Source organism: Grammomys surdaster, unplaced genomic scaffold (genome assembly GCF_004785775.1).
Source record: "Grammomys surdaster isolate TR1022 unplaced genomic scaffold, NIH_TR_1.0 126278, whole genome shotgun sequence".
In the NCBI taxonomy this organism is placed as follows: Eukaryota; Metazoa; Chordata; class Mammalia; order Rodentia; family Muridae; genus Grammomys; species Grammomys surdaster.
The window spans coordinates 3,383,133-3,405,063 of NW_021621078.1; the positions used below are offsets into that span (position 1 = coordinate 3,383,133).

Here is a 21,931-nt window from a genome sequence, read left to right on the forward strand (position 1 = left end):
ATCTTTTTCAAGACAAGGGTTTCTCCATGTAGCCCCAGCTCTCTCTGTAATCAGGCTGGCCTTGAACTCATGAGATCTGCCTGTCTCTGTTTCCTGAGTGCTGGCATAAAGGGTATGCTCCACCACTGCACAACCATCAAGGTTGGTTTGAATTTTTAAAAGTAATGTATGTTACATAAGCTAAAAAATAAAGATGGTTTTAAGCTCAGATTTATCTAAAACAGGGCTAGTCTCAAGTTTAACAGTTGCTATGTTTTCAACAAGTTCCTACATAATTCTAATTAGAAGAATCATGTAATTCTGAACTTGCTAAATATATATCTGATGCCTTTTGATGCTCAATCTTTAAAGAAGTATCACAAATTTTTCAGTACACTATAATTATGGCAACTCAGATGCTAACTATTCAAAGCTCCTAAACTGCTCATATAGACTCCCGGACTGATGTGGGCTTCCTGGTATTTCTTTTCCTACCCTTTATGTAAGCTTAGCCCCAAAGTTACTTACACAGTCCCAGAGACCTTACAGGAGTCTTTTTCTGCCACAAAGCCTTTCTTGTTCATAACTCTACAAAAGCTCCAGCATGTAGCAGAAGTCAGGGGTAGCATGGCTTCCACACTAGTGCCACCACTTAGGGCTGTGACAGCTTGCCAAGTTAATCAACTTCTCAATTTTTTTCTTTTTTAAAATCTGGAAGATGAAAATATGACCACCTAGGTCATGCAAATGAATCTTATTACTCAGTAATTTTCTCGTGTTCAGTAATGGAAGCTATTATTACTGATTAAAAATGGCCATAAAACACACTACTTGTAATTTAAAATTGATTTCCTTTTCTGGTTTCTTTCTATTATGATTTTAAAATTTCACTAGTTTAGAGATATCACTAGTACTATGTGCCTATCTTTTATATGTGTACTATAATTTACTTGTCTTGTTGCTGTTGGTTTTAGTTTTAATTTTGGCAGGTTCTCTCTACAATGTAACCTTGGCTAGTCTGGAACCCACAAGCAGACATGGTTGGCCTCTAATTCTAAGACCTCCCTGCCTCTGCCTCTAGGAATGAAGGTATGAGCCTCCAAACCCAGCTATAACTCATTTTTCTTATATCAAAATAACTGAAAGACCCAATATTTTGTTTATTTAAGACAGGGTATCACTATCTAGTCTCGTCTGGTTTGGACTTCCTTAAGTAGACCAGGCTAGCCTCAAATTCATAGAGATCCACTTACCTCTACTTCCAGTGCTGGAATTAAAGGCCTAAGACATCACACACAGTTCAAAGACAAAATTTTACGTAACTACCTACACTTACCTTTTTTCTAAGGAATGTTTTCCAAAGTTCATCAATTTCTTATTAAAATGATATATTTCTTACTATAGCCAATTTAACAGCATTAACTTTACTTAGATAATTTTGCGGTAATGGGGGCCAAACTCAGGGCCATGTGCACGGTACAATCACTGTAGTCCTAAGCTACACTCCCAGCCCTGGCAGTAGGCAACAGGTACACACCCAATACCAGGGAGCTCCCACTTCATTGTAACTGTGCTTGCATACGGAGTCACTAAAAATATGTACATTTTCCTTTTTTTTTTTTAAAAAAAAAAAAGAAAAACAAAGAACCAAAATGTAGATTTAAACCTCAAATTTTAAATACAGAGAGAAAGAAGTATTGGCATAACAAGGTTGAGAAATCTAGATTTTCCTAGCAGATTAAAGGATTTCTAAGAACGGTCCTCTACAGACTGTTCACGGGTTCTCTGTCAGGCTTACATTTGGGTAGTGTCAGGGCAGTGAGGGTAAGGGAAAGCTGAGGGGCCCTTGCAGTAGACGGAGCCTGGAATAAAAGTTTGTTTGAGGATGGATCATCTAGCCTCTGTCCTGGATGGTCAGTTCTTTGTTGTTAATTCTTGCTCTAACATATAGGCCAGTGACAGGAAATGACAATTCCCAACAGCCTCTTTACCCATGTCAAGTCTCTCTCTCTCTCTGACTGTATTTTACCTACTTCAGTCTTCTTTAGTAACTTCCTAATAAGCAACTACTATTTCCAATTATTTCTTTTTCTTCAATATCTTTTCTAATCAGTTGATCATTTCCCACATATCTAGTGCATCCTCAACTTTTTGTACAATTTCTTGTTAGTGTTCCTTTTTATAAAAGAAAAAAATTATTCTTATTCCCATTCCTGTCTATTGGAAATTTTAATCCTTTTTTTATCCCCTGCCCCAAATCAGCTGACCATCACCTTTCTCTGCAGAAACAGTGTGTGCTTAGGAACATACCAGTTACACACTTGGCAAGTTCATTGAATAAGCTTGTGTATTATAGGTAACAAAACTAGCTTCATTAAATCTGAAAAAAAGTCAGGCTTCCTGTTCCCCAAAATTATTAAATCCAAAATTTCTTCTTTTCATCTTGATGCTTCTTTTCTAGACTGTTCTGAGCTGCTGGAGTAAGACTCTAACAGGTGTTAGATTCTACTGTGGCAGAGCCTAGGAGGGGACGTGACAGAAATGGCGAAGGGGAATGCGGCAAGCTATTTGAAAAGTGGGTTTTGCTTTTACTACTGCTGACAAGTGGAAACATCACACTGGAGCCTCTAGCTTCCTATTGACTTCAAAGGTGATGAACCTATCAAGGCTGATCTTACAAACCAAACTGGGTTTTATAATTCTGCTCCTGTTTTAGCTGGTTCCTCCTCTATTTTCTTTTTTCAGCTAACTAAAAAGAGGAACTGTATGGTTTCTTTATTTTAAGCAAAGTCACAAAAGAGGAAACATTTTTAGTTGTAGACAATTCTATATCTTCTGTTGCTTTGGAAAACATTTTCTAAAAACACTTACAAAAAGACTCTTAACGCCATCTTCTAACCAATGCTTTTTTGGATAAGTAACCTGTAACATTACTGTGTGGGATGGTATGAATGAAGACCATCTAGAGATGAGTCAGACCCTCATATCCATGCCAAAAATTTCAGTGTTTTCCATTAAAAAACCTTAAAAGATGGATAAAACCCAGAATTTAACTAAGTTTTCTTTCCTCTGCTTATATTATGGTAGAAGGCTTAATAAAAAGTAAAACTGAGATGGTAAAGAACCAAGAGGCCAGCATAGATTAAATGTTTACTGAACAACTAATATGAAAGGCATGGGGAATCAATATTAGAAAATATGAAATGGTGGGAGAACAGAAACAATGCAGACTTTAGAACCACATGGCACAACCTCATACTGTCAGTAACAGCTACAACCCAGACAAACTGCTCAACTCATTCTAATTTGCTTCTGTAAAGGTTAAATGAAATAAAGTATGTAAGTCACAAACTTATAGCATATTGGTATAAAGGTATATAGCATAAAGGTATTGTCTTCCTTTGATTTTTCTATTTATTGTGGTATTGTTTTTAAAATAATCTCATTTGAGGCTATGGGGATAACAATAAAAAATGTACAAACAACATAATAAAAACAAGTACTCAGGTGAGGAGAAGCAGGAGTGAGGCACATCCACAAAGAAGGGCCTAAGAGAAGAAACCAACAAGACAGCACATGCCGAGGAGGCTCAGGGAACAACTATCTGTGCCTGTGGTCAGTCAGAGAACTGAAGGAGAATTTAAATTGAAGTCTACGAGATGAAGACAGGTTCAGACATATAGTTAGCAGAGAAAAGGATTAGGCAAAAAAACAAAACAAAACATTAAAGACAGCAAAATGGCATAATTTAATGTGTTTAGGAAGAAGCCAAGGAAGTTAAAGCTTGGTTTGTAAGGTTTTCTCCAGATAGAGATGTGTATCCTTATGTGAAGTAGCAACCAGGTCATGCATGTTTTAAGGGTAATAAGTCAGCACAGGCAAGGGACTTCAGAGAGCTATTTTAAATTTTAGGCTTCAAGCACAAGAAAGAAAATATAAAGAAGAAACAGACTAAGAAAAAAACATTATCTTTTCTTGTAAGTCCAGGTCCTTCTGGCTCAAGCATGTGATCTCAGCAAACAGGGATCCCAGCAAGGCCAACCTAGGCTACACAGGACGAATGTCTTAAAACACAAAAACAAACAAACAAACAAACAAACAGAAAGAGAGAGAGAATGAACAAGAAGAGGTGTCATTTGTTGTCATCACTCTACTATGCTAGTGGTAGCTGGGTAAAGAAATAAAAACTACTCAAATTGTCAAAACATTTTATTATATCTTTGGAGTCCTGGAAAAACTAATTTCTTATATATAGAAACTAGTATCTAACAGTCTGAGATTGTCCTTCCTTAACGTTAAGAAACAGAACGGCTATCTCAGACAGTGACACTGTGCTTGGGGGTGTCCAGAAGAGCCCATTATCCTCAGTGCTGACAATGTCACTTTAGAGTATGAGGCAACTGAAAACAACAAACTTAGGTGACCTTATACACAGAGTTAAGTGGACAGTACACAGCCGGAACTTTGGAACTTAAGCCTTCAAAGTTTCAGCACCTACAACATCCCACAAAAAGACAGCTGCCAAGTCTGTACTGAGCCCTGCCTGGCACCCATGCACACTGCCTGGGCTGGAGACAAATGTGCTTAACTAGTTCTTTATAGTATTCTAAGATTTAGATCTGCTTCAAAATCTCTGAAGTTCTCCCAGGCCAAGTTAGCTCCTCTGTTCATCTACCGAGTATGAGGAAACATCAAATTATTGTAATTATTTTTCTTTTTCCAGACAGGGTTTCTTCTATGTTGCCCTGGCTGTCTTGGAACTCACTATACATACCAGACTTGCTTCGAACTCACAGAGATTACTTGCCTCTGCTGGGATTAAAGGTGTGTGCCACCACGCTGGCTGAGGTTACTTTTTACCTGCTAATTTTTATCGTAAGAATTTTAAACACTTGAAAGCAACTATTTTGTTTTAAATCTAGACTAGGGTCTGACACAAAGGTGGTTGTCTAGTATCAGAATGAAAGTAGAAATGGGCTGACTTGCTTGACCAACTGGGCTAGAGGAACTTGAATCACTTTAGGGTTTTCTCGGTTTTTGTTTTTCTTTCAGATTTTATTTTATTTTTGGTTTTTCAAGACAGGGTTTCTCTGTGTAGCCCTGGATGTCCTGGAACTCACTCTGTAGACCAGGCTGGCCTCGAACTCAGAAATCCACCTGCCTCTGCCTCCCAAGTGCTGGGATTAAAGGCGTGCACCACCACTGCCCGGCCAGATTTTATTCTTAATGTTCAGTGTGTGTGTGTGTGTGTGTGTGTGTGTGTGTGTGTGTGTATGTGAGTATGTGCACATGGGTGCTGATGCCTGTACAGACCAGAGGTGTTAGATCCTCCTGGGACTGAGTCTACTAAACTTGCTGATTATTATATATATATGATAAAGTCCACTAAGACATTATACAAATGGACTCAGTTTGGTAGTTATAGCACAAGGGTCAGAGTGGAAACTTACAGAACTAGAACAGAGAAAAGTGAAAGGTAGAGAGATTGAATGCTGAGTGTCCATATTTAGGAGAAAAAAAGATCTAACTGAAGTGGTGTGAAAGGAAAAACTGTATTACAAGAGTTACCAAAATATTGGTAAAAGAATAGTCAGTAAGGTCAAGTGCAGTGAATAGAGAGAGAAAAAGAACGTAAAGACAACGGTGTAAGGCACCATGGGCACTGGTGTTCTCTGCAGAGGCAGAACTACTTATATTTCTAGGAACAGACAGCAAACAGCACAGGGAGCCCATGGCAGAGGTTAAGCCTGCATACTCAAGACAATATGAAATGAGGGAATGGAGTCTGAGGACCCTAGAGGGGCTGCAAGGTTAAACAGAGATTTTATAAAAGAATTAAGATTACCTCCCAGGAACTCCAGATGTTGTACTATAAACTGGAGTATTACTCTATGTCAAGTAGAAACCAGAATAAAATGTAACCAAATGCCTAACCACTGTATTTCAGGTACTGTAACGAAGAGGCAAATGTAACTAGACACAAGGTGATAGCTAACCACCTTTCTTGTTCTTTCACTGTGACGTCACTGGTAAGGAGGAACCATCTGAAATGGAATTCAAGCACTTGCTCTTCCTTCTGCTCTGTCAGGACCTGAACAACGTGTTTTTCTCAGAGACAGAAGCAATGACAGCAGAGCAGCAGGCCCAGTCCACTTTACTTACACCGTCAGTACTGTACGGTACAACTGATCCTCAAAACGCAACAGGGAGCCCTGTGAGCCAAACAACACAATCCAACAACACTGCTTCTGGACAACAAGGACCATCTGCCCAAATCACTCCTGAACAAGCAACACCAGCTGTTTATGTCTCTTCAAGACCACTTACTTATAACATCACCAAACAAGCAGTATTAACAGTCAATAACTCCTTCCCACAAACATCACTATCTGGGTTCACTTTGACCAATCAACTATCACCTTCTGCCCATAATTCTACTAGACAACCACCAAAACCTCTTGTCTATACTTCCACACAACAGACACCATCGCCTGCTCCTACCCCTTCTGGAAAACCAGTACTACAGACGACTCATAATCGACCCACAAAATCAACACCAACTATTTATTTACCAAGGGACACACCACCACCACTCACTTCAGAACCAACGAGCAGCAAAGGAACTGCTCATAAAACCAACCACAATGCAATAGCTGCCATACTAATTGGTACAATTATAATTTCTATGCTGGTAGCTATACTCATGATTATACTGTGGAAATACTTGAGGAAACCAGTCTTAAATGATCAAAATTGGGCGGGCAGGTCTCCATTTGCTGATGGAGAAACACCAGAAATGTGTATGGATAACATCAGAGAGAGTGAGGTATCCACAAAACGTGCATCAGTTGCTTCACTTATGACTTGGAAACCAAGCAAAAGCACACTGTTAGCAGATGATTTAGAAGTTAAGCTGTTTGAATCAAGTGAACACATTAATGACACCAACAACCTCAAAACTGAGAATGTAAAAGATCAAATAAATGGTTTATCAGAAGACAGTGCTGATGGGTCCACAGTTGGTACAGCTGTGTCTTCTTCAGACGATGCAGATCTGCCCTTACCACCTCCCCTTCTTGATTTGGATGAGAACCTATCAGACAAGCCCACTATGATAGTTGTACCTCCTTTACCAAATGATTCTACCAATCTCCAACCATCTCCAGATGGTCTAAATCAAATGTGTGAAGATCATCATTCCAGGATCAAAGAGCCATTCCCGCCACCCCCTGACTCATTTAATGTGTCTCTGTCAGAAGGAGATTTTATAAACAACCAAGAGTCTACCCACGAGGCTCAGTGCCAGGAGTTCTCTACTCCTGACCTCCACCAGGACCTCATGGACTCCCTGCCACCTCCACCTACAGAGCTGCTGTAAAGTGACAGTTTGCTTTCTAGTCTGTCCCCCATCCTGAGATGGTGCCACCCATTTCTGTCCTCATGGTATGGCACACAGGACATGACAACTGGTATCCAAGTGACTGTTTAGGAATTACCTTACACCTGACTGAAACCCAAGTACACGGGTAGATTATTACAGTGGTACACTTACCAACTACAGAAGTTTTTTAAAGCAGAGTGCCTTTTATGTATATCAACAATAGATATGTCAATAACTTAAATCACTTTGAAAACATATGATCTACATATACTTATTGTTACGTAATACATTTCCCCCCTGAAAAGTTGTATATAAACTTATCTTAAATAAATAAAATTCTATTTTTCCACCTCAAAATTTGGGGTATAATAGAAATGAGAAAATTTAAATAGTCAAAGTTTTAATACTTCAAATATTAAATAAATATTTTAATTTATAGAGATTAAAATATATATCTAAGGACAAGATGTTTCCATTTTTTGCTTTACTGGAAACACACAGACACAAACTGTATTAAAACATGAAGTCTGATTGCTGTGTTGGGGAGTATTTACCCTGAAAAAATGAGTACCTACCATAAAATGCAGAGTTTTCTTTCTTTCTTTATAATTAAAAATTCTATGTATATAAATTTGCCTACATATGACACTGGATCCTCTGGGCCTAGATGGCATTAACAACATTTGCCGCCTGCCATGTGAGCACTGGGAACTGAATCCAAGCCCTCTGTGAGAGTGGTAAGTGCTCTTAACCACTGAGCCACTGCAACTCCTTTCTTTTTCCTTCCTCCCCCTCCTCCTCTCCCTCTTCCTCCTCTTCTTCTTCTTCCTACTCTTCCTCCTCTTTTTCATCCTCTTCCTCTTCAAATGTGTGGGGCATGGGGGGTGGAGGTGCAAGGAGATAGGCTGTATTAGGAGGTTAGAAGATGACCTGTAGGAGTTGATTTTTTTTTCTTCTACCCCAAGAATAGAATTCAAAACTCAAGTCATCAGACCTGACAGCAAGCACCTTTATCCTCTAAACCTACCTTACTGGCCCCAAAATGTAGACATTTTTCTGAAATGTTAGGGAAGTATAAACTAAGCATCTAGACAAAATCAAATGTTATGGAGGATGAGAGAGAAAAATAGAAGTGGGATGTATGTGTGCGTGTCCCTCCCCCATGCACGTATGATACCTGCCTGTGTGAGGGTGTCTGTGGAGACCACAGAGGATACCAGACACCCTGGAGCTGAAGTCACAGGAAGTTATGAGCTGCTGTCTAACATGGGTGTTGGGAACTGACCTTGGGTCCTCTAGTAAAGTAGCAAACTCTCTAAACTATTGACCATCTCTGTAGCCCCAACCACCTTTTTTAAATGAAGAAGTTAATCATCACCTGAAGATTGTTGAGTATGAGGCTCTCATAACAAAAGTGGGTACAATTTTTGTTAAAGTGGAGGGGTCAGCAGGTACTGGCCTATTTTGTACAGATATCAATGGAACTGAGGAAGTGTTCATCTGCCCAACAAGCACATCCTTCTCTTATTATTATTACAAGTCCAAGAAAGGAGAGTTGCTTAGAGCACAGCCTTTGGGACTTTTCAGGATAGAAAACAGTATTTACTTGTAACATTAATGTTCAAATACTAAAAAGTCCATGTGGAATAAAAACAAGCAGGCTCTTGGGCAGTGGAGTTTACTGCTACTGCTAATACTACTATATACTATTATTATATTGTAGAACTATTAATAAACAACAATTTTATATATAATTATAAAAAGATGTAATTTTTTTTTTAAGTTTTTCAAGACAGAGTTTCCTCTGTGTAGCCCTGGCTGTCCTGGAACTCACTCTGTAGACCAGGCTAGCCTCGAACTCAGAAATCCGTCTGCCTCTGCCTCCCAAGTGCTGGGATTAAAGGCATGCGCCACCACTGCCTGGCAAGAGATGTAAATTTATTATTATTGTTGTTTGTATTTTCTGAGACAGGATTCCTCTGGTAGCCATGGCTGTCCTGGAACTCTCTATATAGACCAAGCTGTCCTCAAACTCACAGAGATATACCTGCCTCTGTCTCCCAATTGCTGTGATTAAAGTGGTGGCCTTTAAAACACCTTAAAAAACACCAGGCCCAAGTGTCATTTTACATACAATACTTGCCTTATTTCTTACAAGCCACCTTTTACTAACAACACTTTTTAACTACAGAAACACCCATTGAACGACTTACTTCAAGCATGATGGTTTTTCACTCTATTGCATTGGTTCTTTTCTGTCATCCACAATAAAATTTCTTACACATGTCTTGATTTTAAGGCTAATTTATGCTGCAGCAGTCACTGAGGAATTTTGAGAATTTCTTGTATTAAGTGTCTTGACTAGAGTAATGAGATGTAGCAGTCTGAATACCAATCATTCAACTCCTCTCATCTCACTTGTGGGATCAAAAGGTTCTTTCCAAAGTTGTTCCTGTCAACATCTCCCTTACTGACCTCTTGAAAAAAAATGGATATTGAGAAATACCTCTTAGTACAGTAGCTAATGGACGAGCTGGAGAGATGGCACAGCAGTTAAATAGTGCTTACGGCTCTTCCAAACACCCAGGTTCAATTCGCAGCACCAACATGACAGCTCACAACTGTTTATAAGTCCAGTTCCAGGGGATCTGATGCCCTCTTTCTGACTGCATGGGCACCAGGCACACAAATGTTACATGGGCATATGTACCTAGGCAAAACATTCATACATATAAAATAAAATTAGATTCATTTATTTTTGTTCTATGTGCATATTTTGCCTGCATGTCTATTACTTCTTGTGTGCTTTGTGCCTTCCTAGTCAGAAGATGGCATCAGATCCTTGGAACTGGAGTTACGAACTCAGTGAGCAGCCCTGTGGGTGCTGGGAACTGAGCCTATGTTATCTGTGACAACAAGTGCTCTTACCATTCACCCATCTCCCTATCCCCAAATAACAATCCAGGGGCTCAGGACTCAGGTACAGGCTTGTCAGATTTCTTTAAGCACTGCCCTAAGATTTTCCCCTGTTCTCTGTATAGCAGATACTAGAGTTAGCTGGATTTTTTTTTTTATTTTGCTTTTTTTAAAAAGACATTCTCTGCCAGGAGGGAACAATTCACATTTACTGCATGTAATTTCCTGCAGCTAAGGTCAGTGGAAGCTGAGCAGCCCAACAGTGGCACCCCTGCTTAAATCAGCAGGAAGAAATAGAAATTAATAAAAGAAATACAAGAGAGAAAAAAAGGCAGGAAGGGGAAAACAAAGGCAAAATAAAAAACCTCAGAGAAAAGACTCACAACTCAGGATATTGCAGAGAAAGGAGCAAGGCATGGGCTGGTGAGATGGATCTGCCAAGCCTGACAATCAGAGTTTGGTTCCGGAGCTCCAAGTGGTAGAAGGAAAGCACTGACTACCACAAGGTGTCTTTTGACTTCCACATGTGTGCTAAAGCATGTAAGCACACGTGGTACAAACAAGCACATGCACACACAGGCAAATAAAAGGAGAGAATTAAAAATAACAATGCAGTGGGAATAAGGCCCGCAGACTGAAGCTCATGTGATACACCAGTGGTGCTCCTGCCAGATCTGTATCAACAGCCTGCAAGGCCAATTAGTAAAAGCCCTAGTCTTTAATGGCTAAGGAAAACAGAACCAGGGAAAGCAAGGAACTCAGGCAGAAGTCAGCTTTAATTTTGTTTAAGAAGTAGAGTAAGTAGCAAAATACTTGGGAACTTATAATTCAAATGCTCTGTATGAACAGAATAGGACAGAATGATCATAAATAAACTCAATTACCAAATCAGTAGGAGTAAGCGCTGGGACAACTGAATAGATATTTGAAAAAAGAAAACTGAGCCGGGCGGTGGTGGCGCACGCCTTTAATCCCAGCACTTGGGAGGCAGAGGCAGGTGGATTTCTGAGTTCGAGAGTTCGAGGCTAGCCTGGTCTACAGAGTGAGTTCCAGGACACCCAGGGCTACACAGAGAAACCCTGTCTCGAAAAACCAAAAAAAAAAAAAAAAAAAAGAAGAAAAAAAAAGAAAAGAAAAAACAGAGAAAAGAAAAGAAAAAGAAAAAAAAGAAAAGAAAACTGGACCTACATGACCTACATTTCACACTACTTAGAATAGATACTGAGTAGATAAGATTTAAACAGACAGCACAGAATTGACACAATACAAGATGGTGCTGAATCCCTTTATAACCTGAACATGGACAAACATCTTCCTAGCTGAGGCTCAAAGTCTAGAAGCAATAAAAAGAAAAGAGAAAAAAATTTTAAATGTCAAAACCAAAACATAACTCAGCATTAAAAAGACAAAAGATAAACACAAGACAATTAAAAAATTATAAGTTAAATCAAGACAAAGTACTAGTATCTATAAATGTTAAGAAACTTCTTAAAGATGGATAATAAAATAATTGAACAATGGACAGTTAAAAAAACAACAACAAATATTTATAAAACATAAAACACATCCAGAGAAGAAAAAAATATACATGGATGGTTCTTGAAAATATACATAAAGGCCAGAAACAGTGGCACACACCTCTAATCACAGCACTCAGAGCCAGAGGCAAGTGAATCTCTGAGCTACAGAGTGAATTCCAGGGCATCCAGGGCTACACAGAGAAATCCTATCGCTAAAAGACAAAACAAAAAAAATCCTTTAAAAAAAGTTATTGGTAAAATATGAAACCATTCAAGCACAAGGGTCATAGCATATCATTATTGTCAGTAACAGAAATATAGGAACAACTCAGACCTTCCAGGATAAGACTGAGCAAATAAAACTATGGTATATTTCCCAAGGCATCAAGAAATGAATGAGACAAATGCATGTCTCTTGGAATAGTTATCTTTAAAATAAATGTGTAAGAAAAACTGAATAAGATACAGAATATGTCACACAAACTTTTACATGAGAAGACAAAACTATGTAACATATACATATATACATATATACATATTTTAATCTGTTTTTTAAAAGAAATATCATTAAGATGCAACTACAAGCAAATGAAAGCAGTTCTTCTCCACATCAACAGGTGCAAAAAAGTAGAGTGGAGGGGTCAAACCAGAGTATACGGTTACAGTATTCTGACTAAACAGCCATAAAAACTGAAAAGTAGCTAAATAGTAGTTAAATAAATTAACATTATTCCTTGTTTATGGGATCTAAGATAAGTTGTAACAAATACTTGTCTTTTAAAAATTATTCTTGCCAACTACGGTAGCTCATGCCTTTCGTCCCAGCACTTGGGAGTCAGAGGCAGGTAGATCTCTTGAGTTTGAGGCCAGCTTGGTCTGTAGGTCCTGTCTCAAAAACCAAACAACCCCAAAAAACAGTAATATACTATTTAATTTTCTCAGAGCCTTTAACAGCATTACAATTGCTGCATTTAAAACACATTTAAATGACCTCCTTCTCTTTTTGAGTGCCCACAGTCATCTTTAATACAAAGTAACTTTGAAATGAAAACATTATATGCACAGCAGAATCCCATCCTAATGTGCCTGGACATCTGGTTTCCTGTTGGCAGTGCTGAAGGGAGAGGTTATTAACCCCTTGGAGCAAGAGCTGGTGGTCTTAAGGCCACTAGGGGTGGGCTCTGAGGGTTATAGAACTTGGTTCTGCTTCTCATCTGCCACTAGATATGACCTGATCCAGTGCCAGCCACCAAGCTACTCCAGTGCCCATGTCTTCCCTGCCACAAGCAACTCCTCCTCCTGCAGTTGCTTCTGTCAGGTACTTTGTTACAATGCCAGCAAAAGACTGTTTCACTAATACAGTCAAAGCTTAAATTAATTTTGAACCCATTTAATTAATTAATTTTTCTTTCAAATGAAGGTACTTGTCAGTGTAATTTGCATAGGTAGCTGTACTTCTATAATAGCAGAATGAGTCTTCCTAAGAGAGATTTTAAGGCTTGGCAAATTGATTTTGAGTCCTATCCCCGAACTGTATTGGTGAGTATATGAGCTGACATGGAATGCTAACTGTCAAAAGCAAACCATTCTCACCCTCAAAACAATACTGCTAAATGTAGTACTTCAAACATTATTTTCAGGGATCATGATTGATGACTAGATTCTGAAATCCATACACAGAATCTAAAGTCCAAATGAACACTCAAAGTAAAGTGGCAATAAAATCTTGAATCAATAACAGTCACTAATGGTGCAGACTGCTTAAATGTAGATCCTTTTCGAGGAACACTAGTTTTACCTAGAAGGTGACTCCTACAAGACAGCTCTCTTCTAAGAAGATAAGCTATGGACTTCAATACAATCAAATAAATACAAATAAAATAACAGCTCATGAAATTTAGCAGGAAGATGACACGAAGTAGTTAGTACCTAGGCATTTTCTTAACATGTCATATGCTAATAATTGCTGGTTTTTAAATTGTAACAATTTCATAATAAATATACCTTAATTTTCTCCTTTTCTTTCCTATGGTAAATAGTCATTCTGTAAATTCGATTTGAGTTTTAACTGGTTGTTTATATAATTAGTATACTTAAGATACCATCAATCTAGCTGCATTTTATAAAATTTTGATTATGGCTTTATCTTTTACAAACACTGTTGAATATATTTTTAAGTCTTTTAACTTTCTGGGAAAGATAACATACAAATATAAAACACTGAATAAATCGAAAGTAATAGTTTTATTTATTTTGGTTTTTTATGATAGGATTTTTCTGTGTAGCCTGGCTGTCTTGGACTCACTATAGACCAGGCGACCAGGCTGGCCTCAAACTCACAGAGATCCCTGCTTCTGCCCCATGAGTGCTGGGATTAAAGGTGACCACCACCATGGCCAGAGTTTTATATTTTGAGACAGGGTCCCATCTATTCTAGGCTGGCCTTGAACTTGCAGTGTAATCTAGGCTGGCCTTAAATTCCTGACCTACTTACCTCCACCTCCTGAATGCTAGGATTAAAGATGTGTGCTGCCACTCCAGCTTTGATACTGTTATTTATAAAAAAAAAATTAATGATCTTTTGTTCAGCCACAACAAAACCTCCAGAGATAGCAATACTCTATCCATACCACCCAAAACAAGTTTCATGGAAGAAAGAAACAAAACCAAACCAAACAACTCCATCTAAGTAAAATACATAAAATATCAACAACTATTTTTACCATTTGACTGATAATTAAAAGTTGAACACTGGGAAAGAGGAAACAAAACAAAATATCTAGTATCTACCAGGTATGGCAGTGCACATCTTTAAACCTAGCACTGAGAGCCAGAAGCAGGAAGATCTCTGTGTGTACCAGGCCAGCCAGAAACACACAGTGAAACCTGTTTTACGGTACTGCTGTTTTAAAGTCCAGCATCCTTATTTTACATGTGGCTTGTCCTGCATTTGATCACTGGCACTAAGGCAGGAGTATGTGCATGTGCTGGGGAAGGGGACCGTGATGACAATAATGATGATGATGACGAAGCTGGCCTGTGTGCAGCATTAGTCAAATGATCTTTTGTATCAGGAAGGCAAAAACAAAGTAATCATAGTCAAGTATTCCTGTGCTTCCTAAAGGTAAGATGAGACACGTAAGTGACTGATAAATTTGAAAAGCTAATTAAATATAATAATAACCATGATGGAGGAAGACATAAAAAAAACAAGATTTTTATCATGACATATAAAAAATTTATGTTACAATTGAACTGCTTTTTGAAAAGAATGTAAAAATGCAAAGATTAAACATAGTTCAATGAATATCCTGGAAATCAATTCACAAACAATATTTTTCAACATATAGAAACAATGTAAAGGCTTTAAGAAAAATTACAGCAAGCAAGCAAATGTTAAATGTGCAACCTAAGCTCAGAGAAATACATAGAAAGAAGTAAAGGCCAGCCCTAATTTGCATGAAGTATTCTGCCCGGCAGAGAACTGAAGCTATGTAAGGCACTCTCAGGGCTGTAAATTAAAAAAAAAAAAAAAGTCCATTTCGTTGCGTATGCACCTCTTGCAATAAATTTGAGTCAGCACCAATGACAGCTCTGCAGTCCTCCTATGTGGTGCTGATCAGGTGGTTGCAGAGCTTCGGCTCACAGCAACACAATGCAGCTGAGCAGGCAAGCACAGCCCACAGCCAGAAACCCTTCCGACTCCCCACAACAAGACGACCTTTAAGCCTTAAGTTTCTCGGAGAAAATGAGATGCTGATGTTGAAGACGACATTATGGTAAGCAGTTATTTTTAAATTGGTAAAAGACAGATTTTGGATTTTTTTTCTTTTTCTTTAGCCTTTTTTAAAGCTAATGTTAGGATTGAATATATTCAATAACAAGTGCATGCACCAAAATCTGCTGCAGTTAGTAGTCGAGATTTTCACTTTAATGTCCACTCAATTTGTAAATACATATATTGTTTTTTCTTTAGAACTGGTACTGAAATATACAGGAAAAAAAATCACTTTACAAATGTGAGGTTGAAGGTATGTTATCGGGCTTGATTTTTCCGAGTTCATTAAAACGTTTTTTACCAGGATATAGTTATCCATGAAAAGATGAAATTTCAAAAACTGTTTTAATATAACTGTTTTTACATCCCAAACTACAAACATATTGTGTCTTACAATACTGCAGAGATTTAAGAAAAACAGACATGACAGCCATTTTTTTTCTGAATAAGAAAACACTGTCAAAAATAGTAACAGTCTAAGTGCGACTATAAAACTCGTCGTTTGCAGACAGTGCCGTTCTATCACATTACGGCTCCAGGAAGATAAACAGGATAAATATAATAAAGGGTAAAAATAAAGAAAAATGTAGGAGAGCCTCTCTCTCTCTCTCTCTCTCTCTCTCTCTTTCTCTCTCTCTCTCCCCCCCCCCCTCCCTTCCTCTCTCTCTTCCCCTCAGTTCCCCCACCCCCACCCACCACATAGCCCCAATTGAAGGATTAGGCATTTGGACTATAAATGAAGGGCAGCTTTGTTAGTTTAATCACTGGAACAATTATAAAAGGACTCAACAACAAGGAGGTTTATTGAAATTTTTGCCGAATGCTAACTGACCCATGCAGATGCTGAGAGTGAATTTGCATATTAAAAGAAGGATGTATCTGTTTGTTTTCAGGCTTTGATGGAATATCAGATATTGAAAATGTCTTCCTGCCTGTTCATCCTTCTGTTTCTCACGCCTGGCATTTTATGCATTTGTCCTCTCCAATGTATATGCACAGAGAGGCACAGGCATGTGGACTGTTCAGGCAGAAACCTGACGACATTACCACCTGGACTCCAAGAGAATATTATACATTTAAATCTGTCTTATAATCACTTTACTGATCTGCATAACCAGTTAACCCCATATACCAATCTGAGGACCCTGGATATCTCAAACAACAGGCTTGAAAGTCTGCCTGCTCAGTTACCTCGGTCTCTCTGGAACATGTCTGCTGCTAACAACAATATTAAACTTCTTGACAAATCTGATACTGCTTATCAGTGGAACCTTAAATACCTGGATGTCTCTAAGAATATGCTGGAAAAGGTTGTTCTCATTAAAAATACCCTAGGAAGTCTTGAGGTTCTTAACCTCAGCAGTAACAAACTTTGGACAGTTCCAACCAACATGCCTTCCAAACTACATATTGTGGACCTGTCTAATAACTCACTGACACAAATCCTTCCAGGGACATTAATAAACCTGACAAATCTCACACATCTTTACCTGCACAACAATAAATTCACATTCATTCCAGATCAGTCTTTTGATCAACTCTTGCAGTTACAAGAGATAACTCTTCATAATAACAGGTGGTCATGTGACCATAAACAAAACATTACTTACTTATTGAAGTGGGTGATGGAAACGAAAGCCCATGTGATAGGGACTCCTTGTTCTAAGCAAGTATCCTCTCTGAAGGAACAGAGCATTTACCCCACACCTCCTGGACTTATCTCAAGCTTATTTACTATGAGTGAGATGCAGACAGTGGACACCATTAACTCTCTGAATATGGTAACTCAACCCAAAGTGACCAAAATACCCAAACAATATCGAGGAAAGGAAACCACATTTGGTGTCACCCTAAGCAAAGACACTACTTTTAGTAGCACTGATAGGGCTTTGGTGCCCTACTCAGAAGATACACCCACAGAAATGACAAATTCACATGAAGCAGCAGCTGCAACTCTAACTATTCACCTCCAGGATGGAATGAGTTCAAATGCAAGCCTCACCAGTGCAACAAAACCATCCCCAACACCCGTGACCCTCAGTATAACTAGTGGCATGCCAAATAATTTCTCTGAAATGCCTCAACAAACCACAACCCTTAACTTACGGAGGGAAGAAACAACTGCAAATGTAAAGACTCAGCCACCTTCTGCAGCTAGTGTTTGGAAAGTAAATGCCTCACTCCTTTTAATGCTCAATGCTGTGGTCATGCTGGCAGGCTGAGGGTCTGCAGTTTCTGAAATGAAGGAGAACCTTCCTTCCTGATGTACAGTTGGGAAAATATGCCCCTATCTAACCAGTGATTCAAGCTATATTATGTATTCAAGAAAGCCAGTCTTGTATTTCTGACTTTGATGTAAATGAAGTAACTTGTCTTAATTAAAAGAAGTGCACAATGTCTTGGTACTTGCTGCTATTTTCCTGTCTTAAGTAAAACTAATGACATTTTTTTTTAAATGAAATGTTTCCTTTTTAAGGCTTCAACTTATTGCACAAACTATAAAGAGTATCTAAACTTTAATATGTATTTTATGTATGTTTACACTGTCAAATGTCTGGGACAAAAATAAAAGGCCTATGCTCCTGGCTGTGTCATGTGGTCTCTAGACACTATCATAACCACCATGCAGCAGAATCAAGATGAACAGCTTTTGCTCTGGGGAAGATGAAGCCTTTAAGGTGAATGAAATGTGGGCCACTCAAGGATTTTGTCACTTAAGTGAAACCAAGCTGCCACTCTGTAAATAAATGCTTACACCACATCATTGTTTTACACACAAGCCAGAATTGTTTTCAATCTAAATGATGTCCTGCTTCTGAGGAACTCTTGCTACTTTGCAGATTATATAATGGACAACTGCTCTTCAAAAGGCTAGGAGACACTTAGCTTTGCATCTTAACAAGGAAAATTTAACTTTGTTTTGCATTTAAGAACAGTATTAAAAATAAAAGAATAAAAAGTTTCCATTTAAGGACTTGTTAAAGAGTTTTCTTGTATATTTAATTGATCATTCATTAATCAAAATTAAGTATTTACAGACTTAAAATCTTACTGCTACTACTGTAAGATAAATTTATTTTTTATAAACCCAGAAATTATAATTTGATCTACTAAATTTAAAATAAGATTAGCTTGTGGCTAAAACCATGGAGTCTAACAGTTTGGATTACTCTGAGGGATTATGCTTGCGGGATGGAGAGAAGTGAGGAGTGGGTGGTATCCCTTCAGTCCTACAACCACAGATTTTCTAATAAAGTAGACTGACAACAAAGCTGGGTAGGGGACAGATTAGACACTCCAAATCAACTGCACTGGACTCCAGCTAGAATAAAGTATCGAGAATTTTGGACAAAATATAAAAGTACATCACATTATAAATTAGCAATCAATATAAGAAGACTTAACTAAATTAATGTGTAAACTAGCATATCCAAAGGTGGTAAGCTACAATGGAGGCACTCATTTTTGTGAGATATAAAAAAAAAAGAATCTAACTTCAAGCATTTGGGGAAAGTGAAGAAGTAAGTTTTGTTTTTTCCTAAAAATTTAAAAAATCCATATAGTCTTCTTTCCTGGATTAAAAACTCAACTGCCTTCTGCCCTGCCCTGTGTATGTGTGCAGGATGTATGCATGTAAGATTGGATGTATCTGTTATCTTTCTTTATTGTTCTTTGCTTTACTGGCCTAAGGCATGGTTCCACACTGAACTAAAACTTGCTGTTATGGCTAGGCTAGGTGAGCTGAGCTCTCGGATTTGTCTGTTCCCAACCTAATCCCAATGCTAGGGTGTGTGGCACATGCAGCCATGCCTCATTTTATTTATTTTTATTATTATTATTTTTTTTAGCATGAGTGCTAGGGACTCCAACCCCTTGCTTGAAGAGCAAGGATTCTTACCCAATGAGACATCTTCTCAGCCACATACCAACATTTCCACCCAGAAAGCAGTATTCTAGCATACTCCTTTCCATACCCTTTTCCCTGTTGTCATGAGTCAGGCTCACACTGGATAGCACCGGCTGGCTTGAAACTCCCTGTGCACACCAGACTGTTTTCCTAGAGATCCACCTGCCCTGCCTCCAAGTACTGCTCCAAGCCAAGTACTGCCATGCCTGTCCTAAACTTCTTTTCTCTTTTTTTTTAAAAGGAGGACTATGCTCATGAAAAATTAGTTATATTTTAATAAAAATCCATTCTTATACTGTCTCTATAGTAGTTTTGAGTAATTTTTTTGCCTCTATAAACTTGTCTCACTGTATTAAGCAATCTTACCATGAAAAAGGCCCCTAAAATGATATTAAAACGCACTACATCTTCAAATGGGCATGCTGTCCATTCTCCTTTCCAAAGTGACCTAGTATCTTCACTATGCTTGACAGAGGCTAACTGCTTTCACAGTGCACACTTTACAACATACCAGTTTGGGTTCGTTCGTTCATTCGTTCGTTCCTTCCTTCCTAACAGAAATGCTGAGTTTCACAAAACCAGATTGTTTACATCTAACTTTTAAGTTGTGGATACCAAAAGCTTAATATCTTAGAATTCCAATGGAGACAATAACAAGAAAGTATAATTATGGATTGCAGTACTAGCAGTACCCGTGGATTAAACCATCCTGACTAACATGTCTGCAAAACGCAGAGGAAAAGCTTGGTAAATTTACAAGTACAACATCTGTCAACTACACTGATCATGTCCTCATGGAGAAGAACCTAGTCTTAAAGTAACTGGATAATACGCACCCTCTAACAGAATTATATTTGTATCATTATTAATCAAAGGCGGCTCATCTCTAAACGTCACTGTATTATTGACCCTCAAATACTTTAAAGTGTGTTACTCCTCAGTATCTCTTCTGTAGGCATATAAATAAGTATGGGTACACGTTAGCATGTAAGATGACTTATCACAGTTTTTTCTGTTAATGTCTTAGCCAATTATACAGTAATTTAAGGGTTTTAAGTACGTATAAAATAGGTGAGGTATATTAAATACATTTTCAACTTAGGATATCATCAACTAATGAAGATTTTTATTGAGCTGTAAGTCCATCCCAATCTAGAAGTCTCTATTCTATAGTAACATGTACACACCCCCTGAGGCTTTGTTCTGTTGGGTAATTTACCTTTGTGACTTCTCAGCTGTACAATCAACAAAATACCATACCACTCTAAGCTAGTCTCCTCATCTCGGAAATGGGTTGACAGAATAGTGTTGATTTTTATCCTGAGAATTAAATGATATAACCCCCATAAGGCTTTCATAGTGTTGGCCATTCACATGTGTTACTAAATAATCTTCTATGATGATGCCATGAATCAACAGCAAATTCCTTTAATGGATACCAAAAAAGTCAGAGAAGAGACACCTAAAATCCTTGATAACATTATACTTTAGAAATTATGAACTGGGTGGTAATGGCGCACGCCTTTAATCCCAGCACTTGGGAGGCAGAGGCAGGCGGATTTCTTAGTTCAAGGCCAGCCTGGTCTACAGAGTGAGTTCCAGGACAGCCAGGGCTACACAGAGAAACCCTGTCTCAAAAAACCTAAAAAAAAAAAAAAAAGAAAGAAATTATGTATAAAAAAAATTTAAAAGCAAGGTGTGGTGGTGCACACCTTTAGGCCAGCACCTGGAAGGCAGAGAGGCAGGTGGATCCTTGTGAGGTCAAGGCTGGCTTGGTGTACATACTAAGTTCCAGGACACACAGGGTTATGTAGAGACACCCTGTCTCAAGAAAAAAAAAGAGTATTAACAACTAGTTAAGGTAAATAAATAATTAAAAAAAAATACTACTACTCCTAAAAAAAAAGAACTAGTTAAGGAATGGTATCAATGGATAGTAAACCACCAGCCTATGTCATACTGACAAAAACAACATTTTTGTTTGGTTGGTTACATTTTGAATGGAGAAAAAAATATTTACTTGGCATTAACTATATCTCACAGACATCCATTTTGGTAAAACTGGCACAAGACTAGAGCATCATGAAGAGGATAAGCAACTGCAAATCTCAGCTGCACAACAGAGAGTGTGTACCTTTAACCACCCTGTAAAACAGTACTTGGAGGCTAGAGAGAGAATGACCCAATGGGTAACAAGGCTTAGTGTGCAAGCCCAGCAACCTAGTTTTGATCCCTGGAACCTATGCAAGGCTAGAAGAGATTTCATGCAGTTGTCTTCTGACTTCCACATATGTGCTGAGTCATGCATGCACGTCCATGAACATGCACACTCGAGTGCACGTGCACGTGTGTGCACATACACCAGGGGCTGGAGAGATGTTAAGAGAACTTGTTTCTCTTGCATAGAGGCTAGGTTTGGATCCCAGCACCAATAAAGTAGTTCACAACAG

At 38.3% G+C, this 21,931-nt stretch overlaps 3 protein-coding genes across 6 annotated transcripts in view; 2 read left to right on the forward strand and 1 right to left on the reverse strand.

Annotated features, from left to right (window-relative positions):
* Evi2b (ecotropic viral integration site 2B) overlaps positions 1-7,717 on the forward strand; it is a 9,060-nt gene extending 1,343 nt beyond the window's left edge. The window contains exons 2-3 of one of the 3 annotated variants that reach the window (XM_028759214.1): positions 2,441-2,629; positions 5,927-7,717. In XM_028759214.1, the coding sequence (XP_028615047.1) occupies positions 6,029-7,357 (1,329 nt within the window). In that variant the 5' untranslated portion in view covers positions 2,441-2,629; positions 5,927-6,028 and the 3' untranslated portion in view covers positions 7,358-7,717. The remainder of the gene's footprint in view (positions 1-2,440; positions 2,630-5,926) is intronic. The other 2 variants (XM_028759215.1, XM_028759212.1) reach the window with 2 other exon arrangements.
* Nf1 (neurofibromin 1) overlaps positions 1-21,931 on the reverse strand; it is a 244,273-nt gene that overhangs the window by 57,934 nt on the left and 164,408 nt on the right. The window lies entirely within an intron of this gene.
* Omg (oligodendrocyte myelin glycoprotein) lies at positions 15,426-18,161 on the forward strand. The gene is made up of 2 exons (XM_028759211.1): positions 15,426-15,575; positions 16,468-18,161. The coding sequence occupies exons 1-2, from the start codon at positions 15,573-15,575 to the stop codon at positions 17,794-17,796; spliced, it is 1,332 nt and encodes a 443-aa protein (XP_028615044.1). The 5' UTR covers positions 15,426-15,572; the 3' UTR covers positions 17,797-18,161.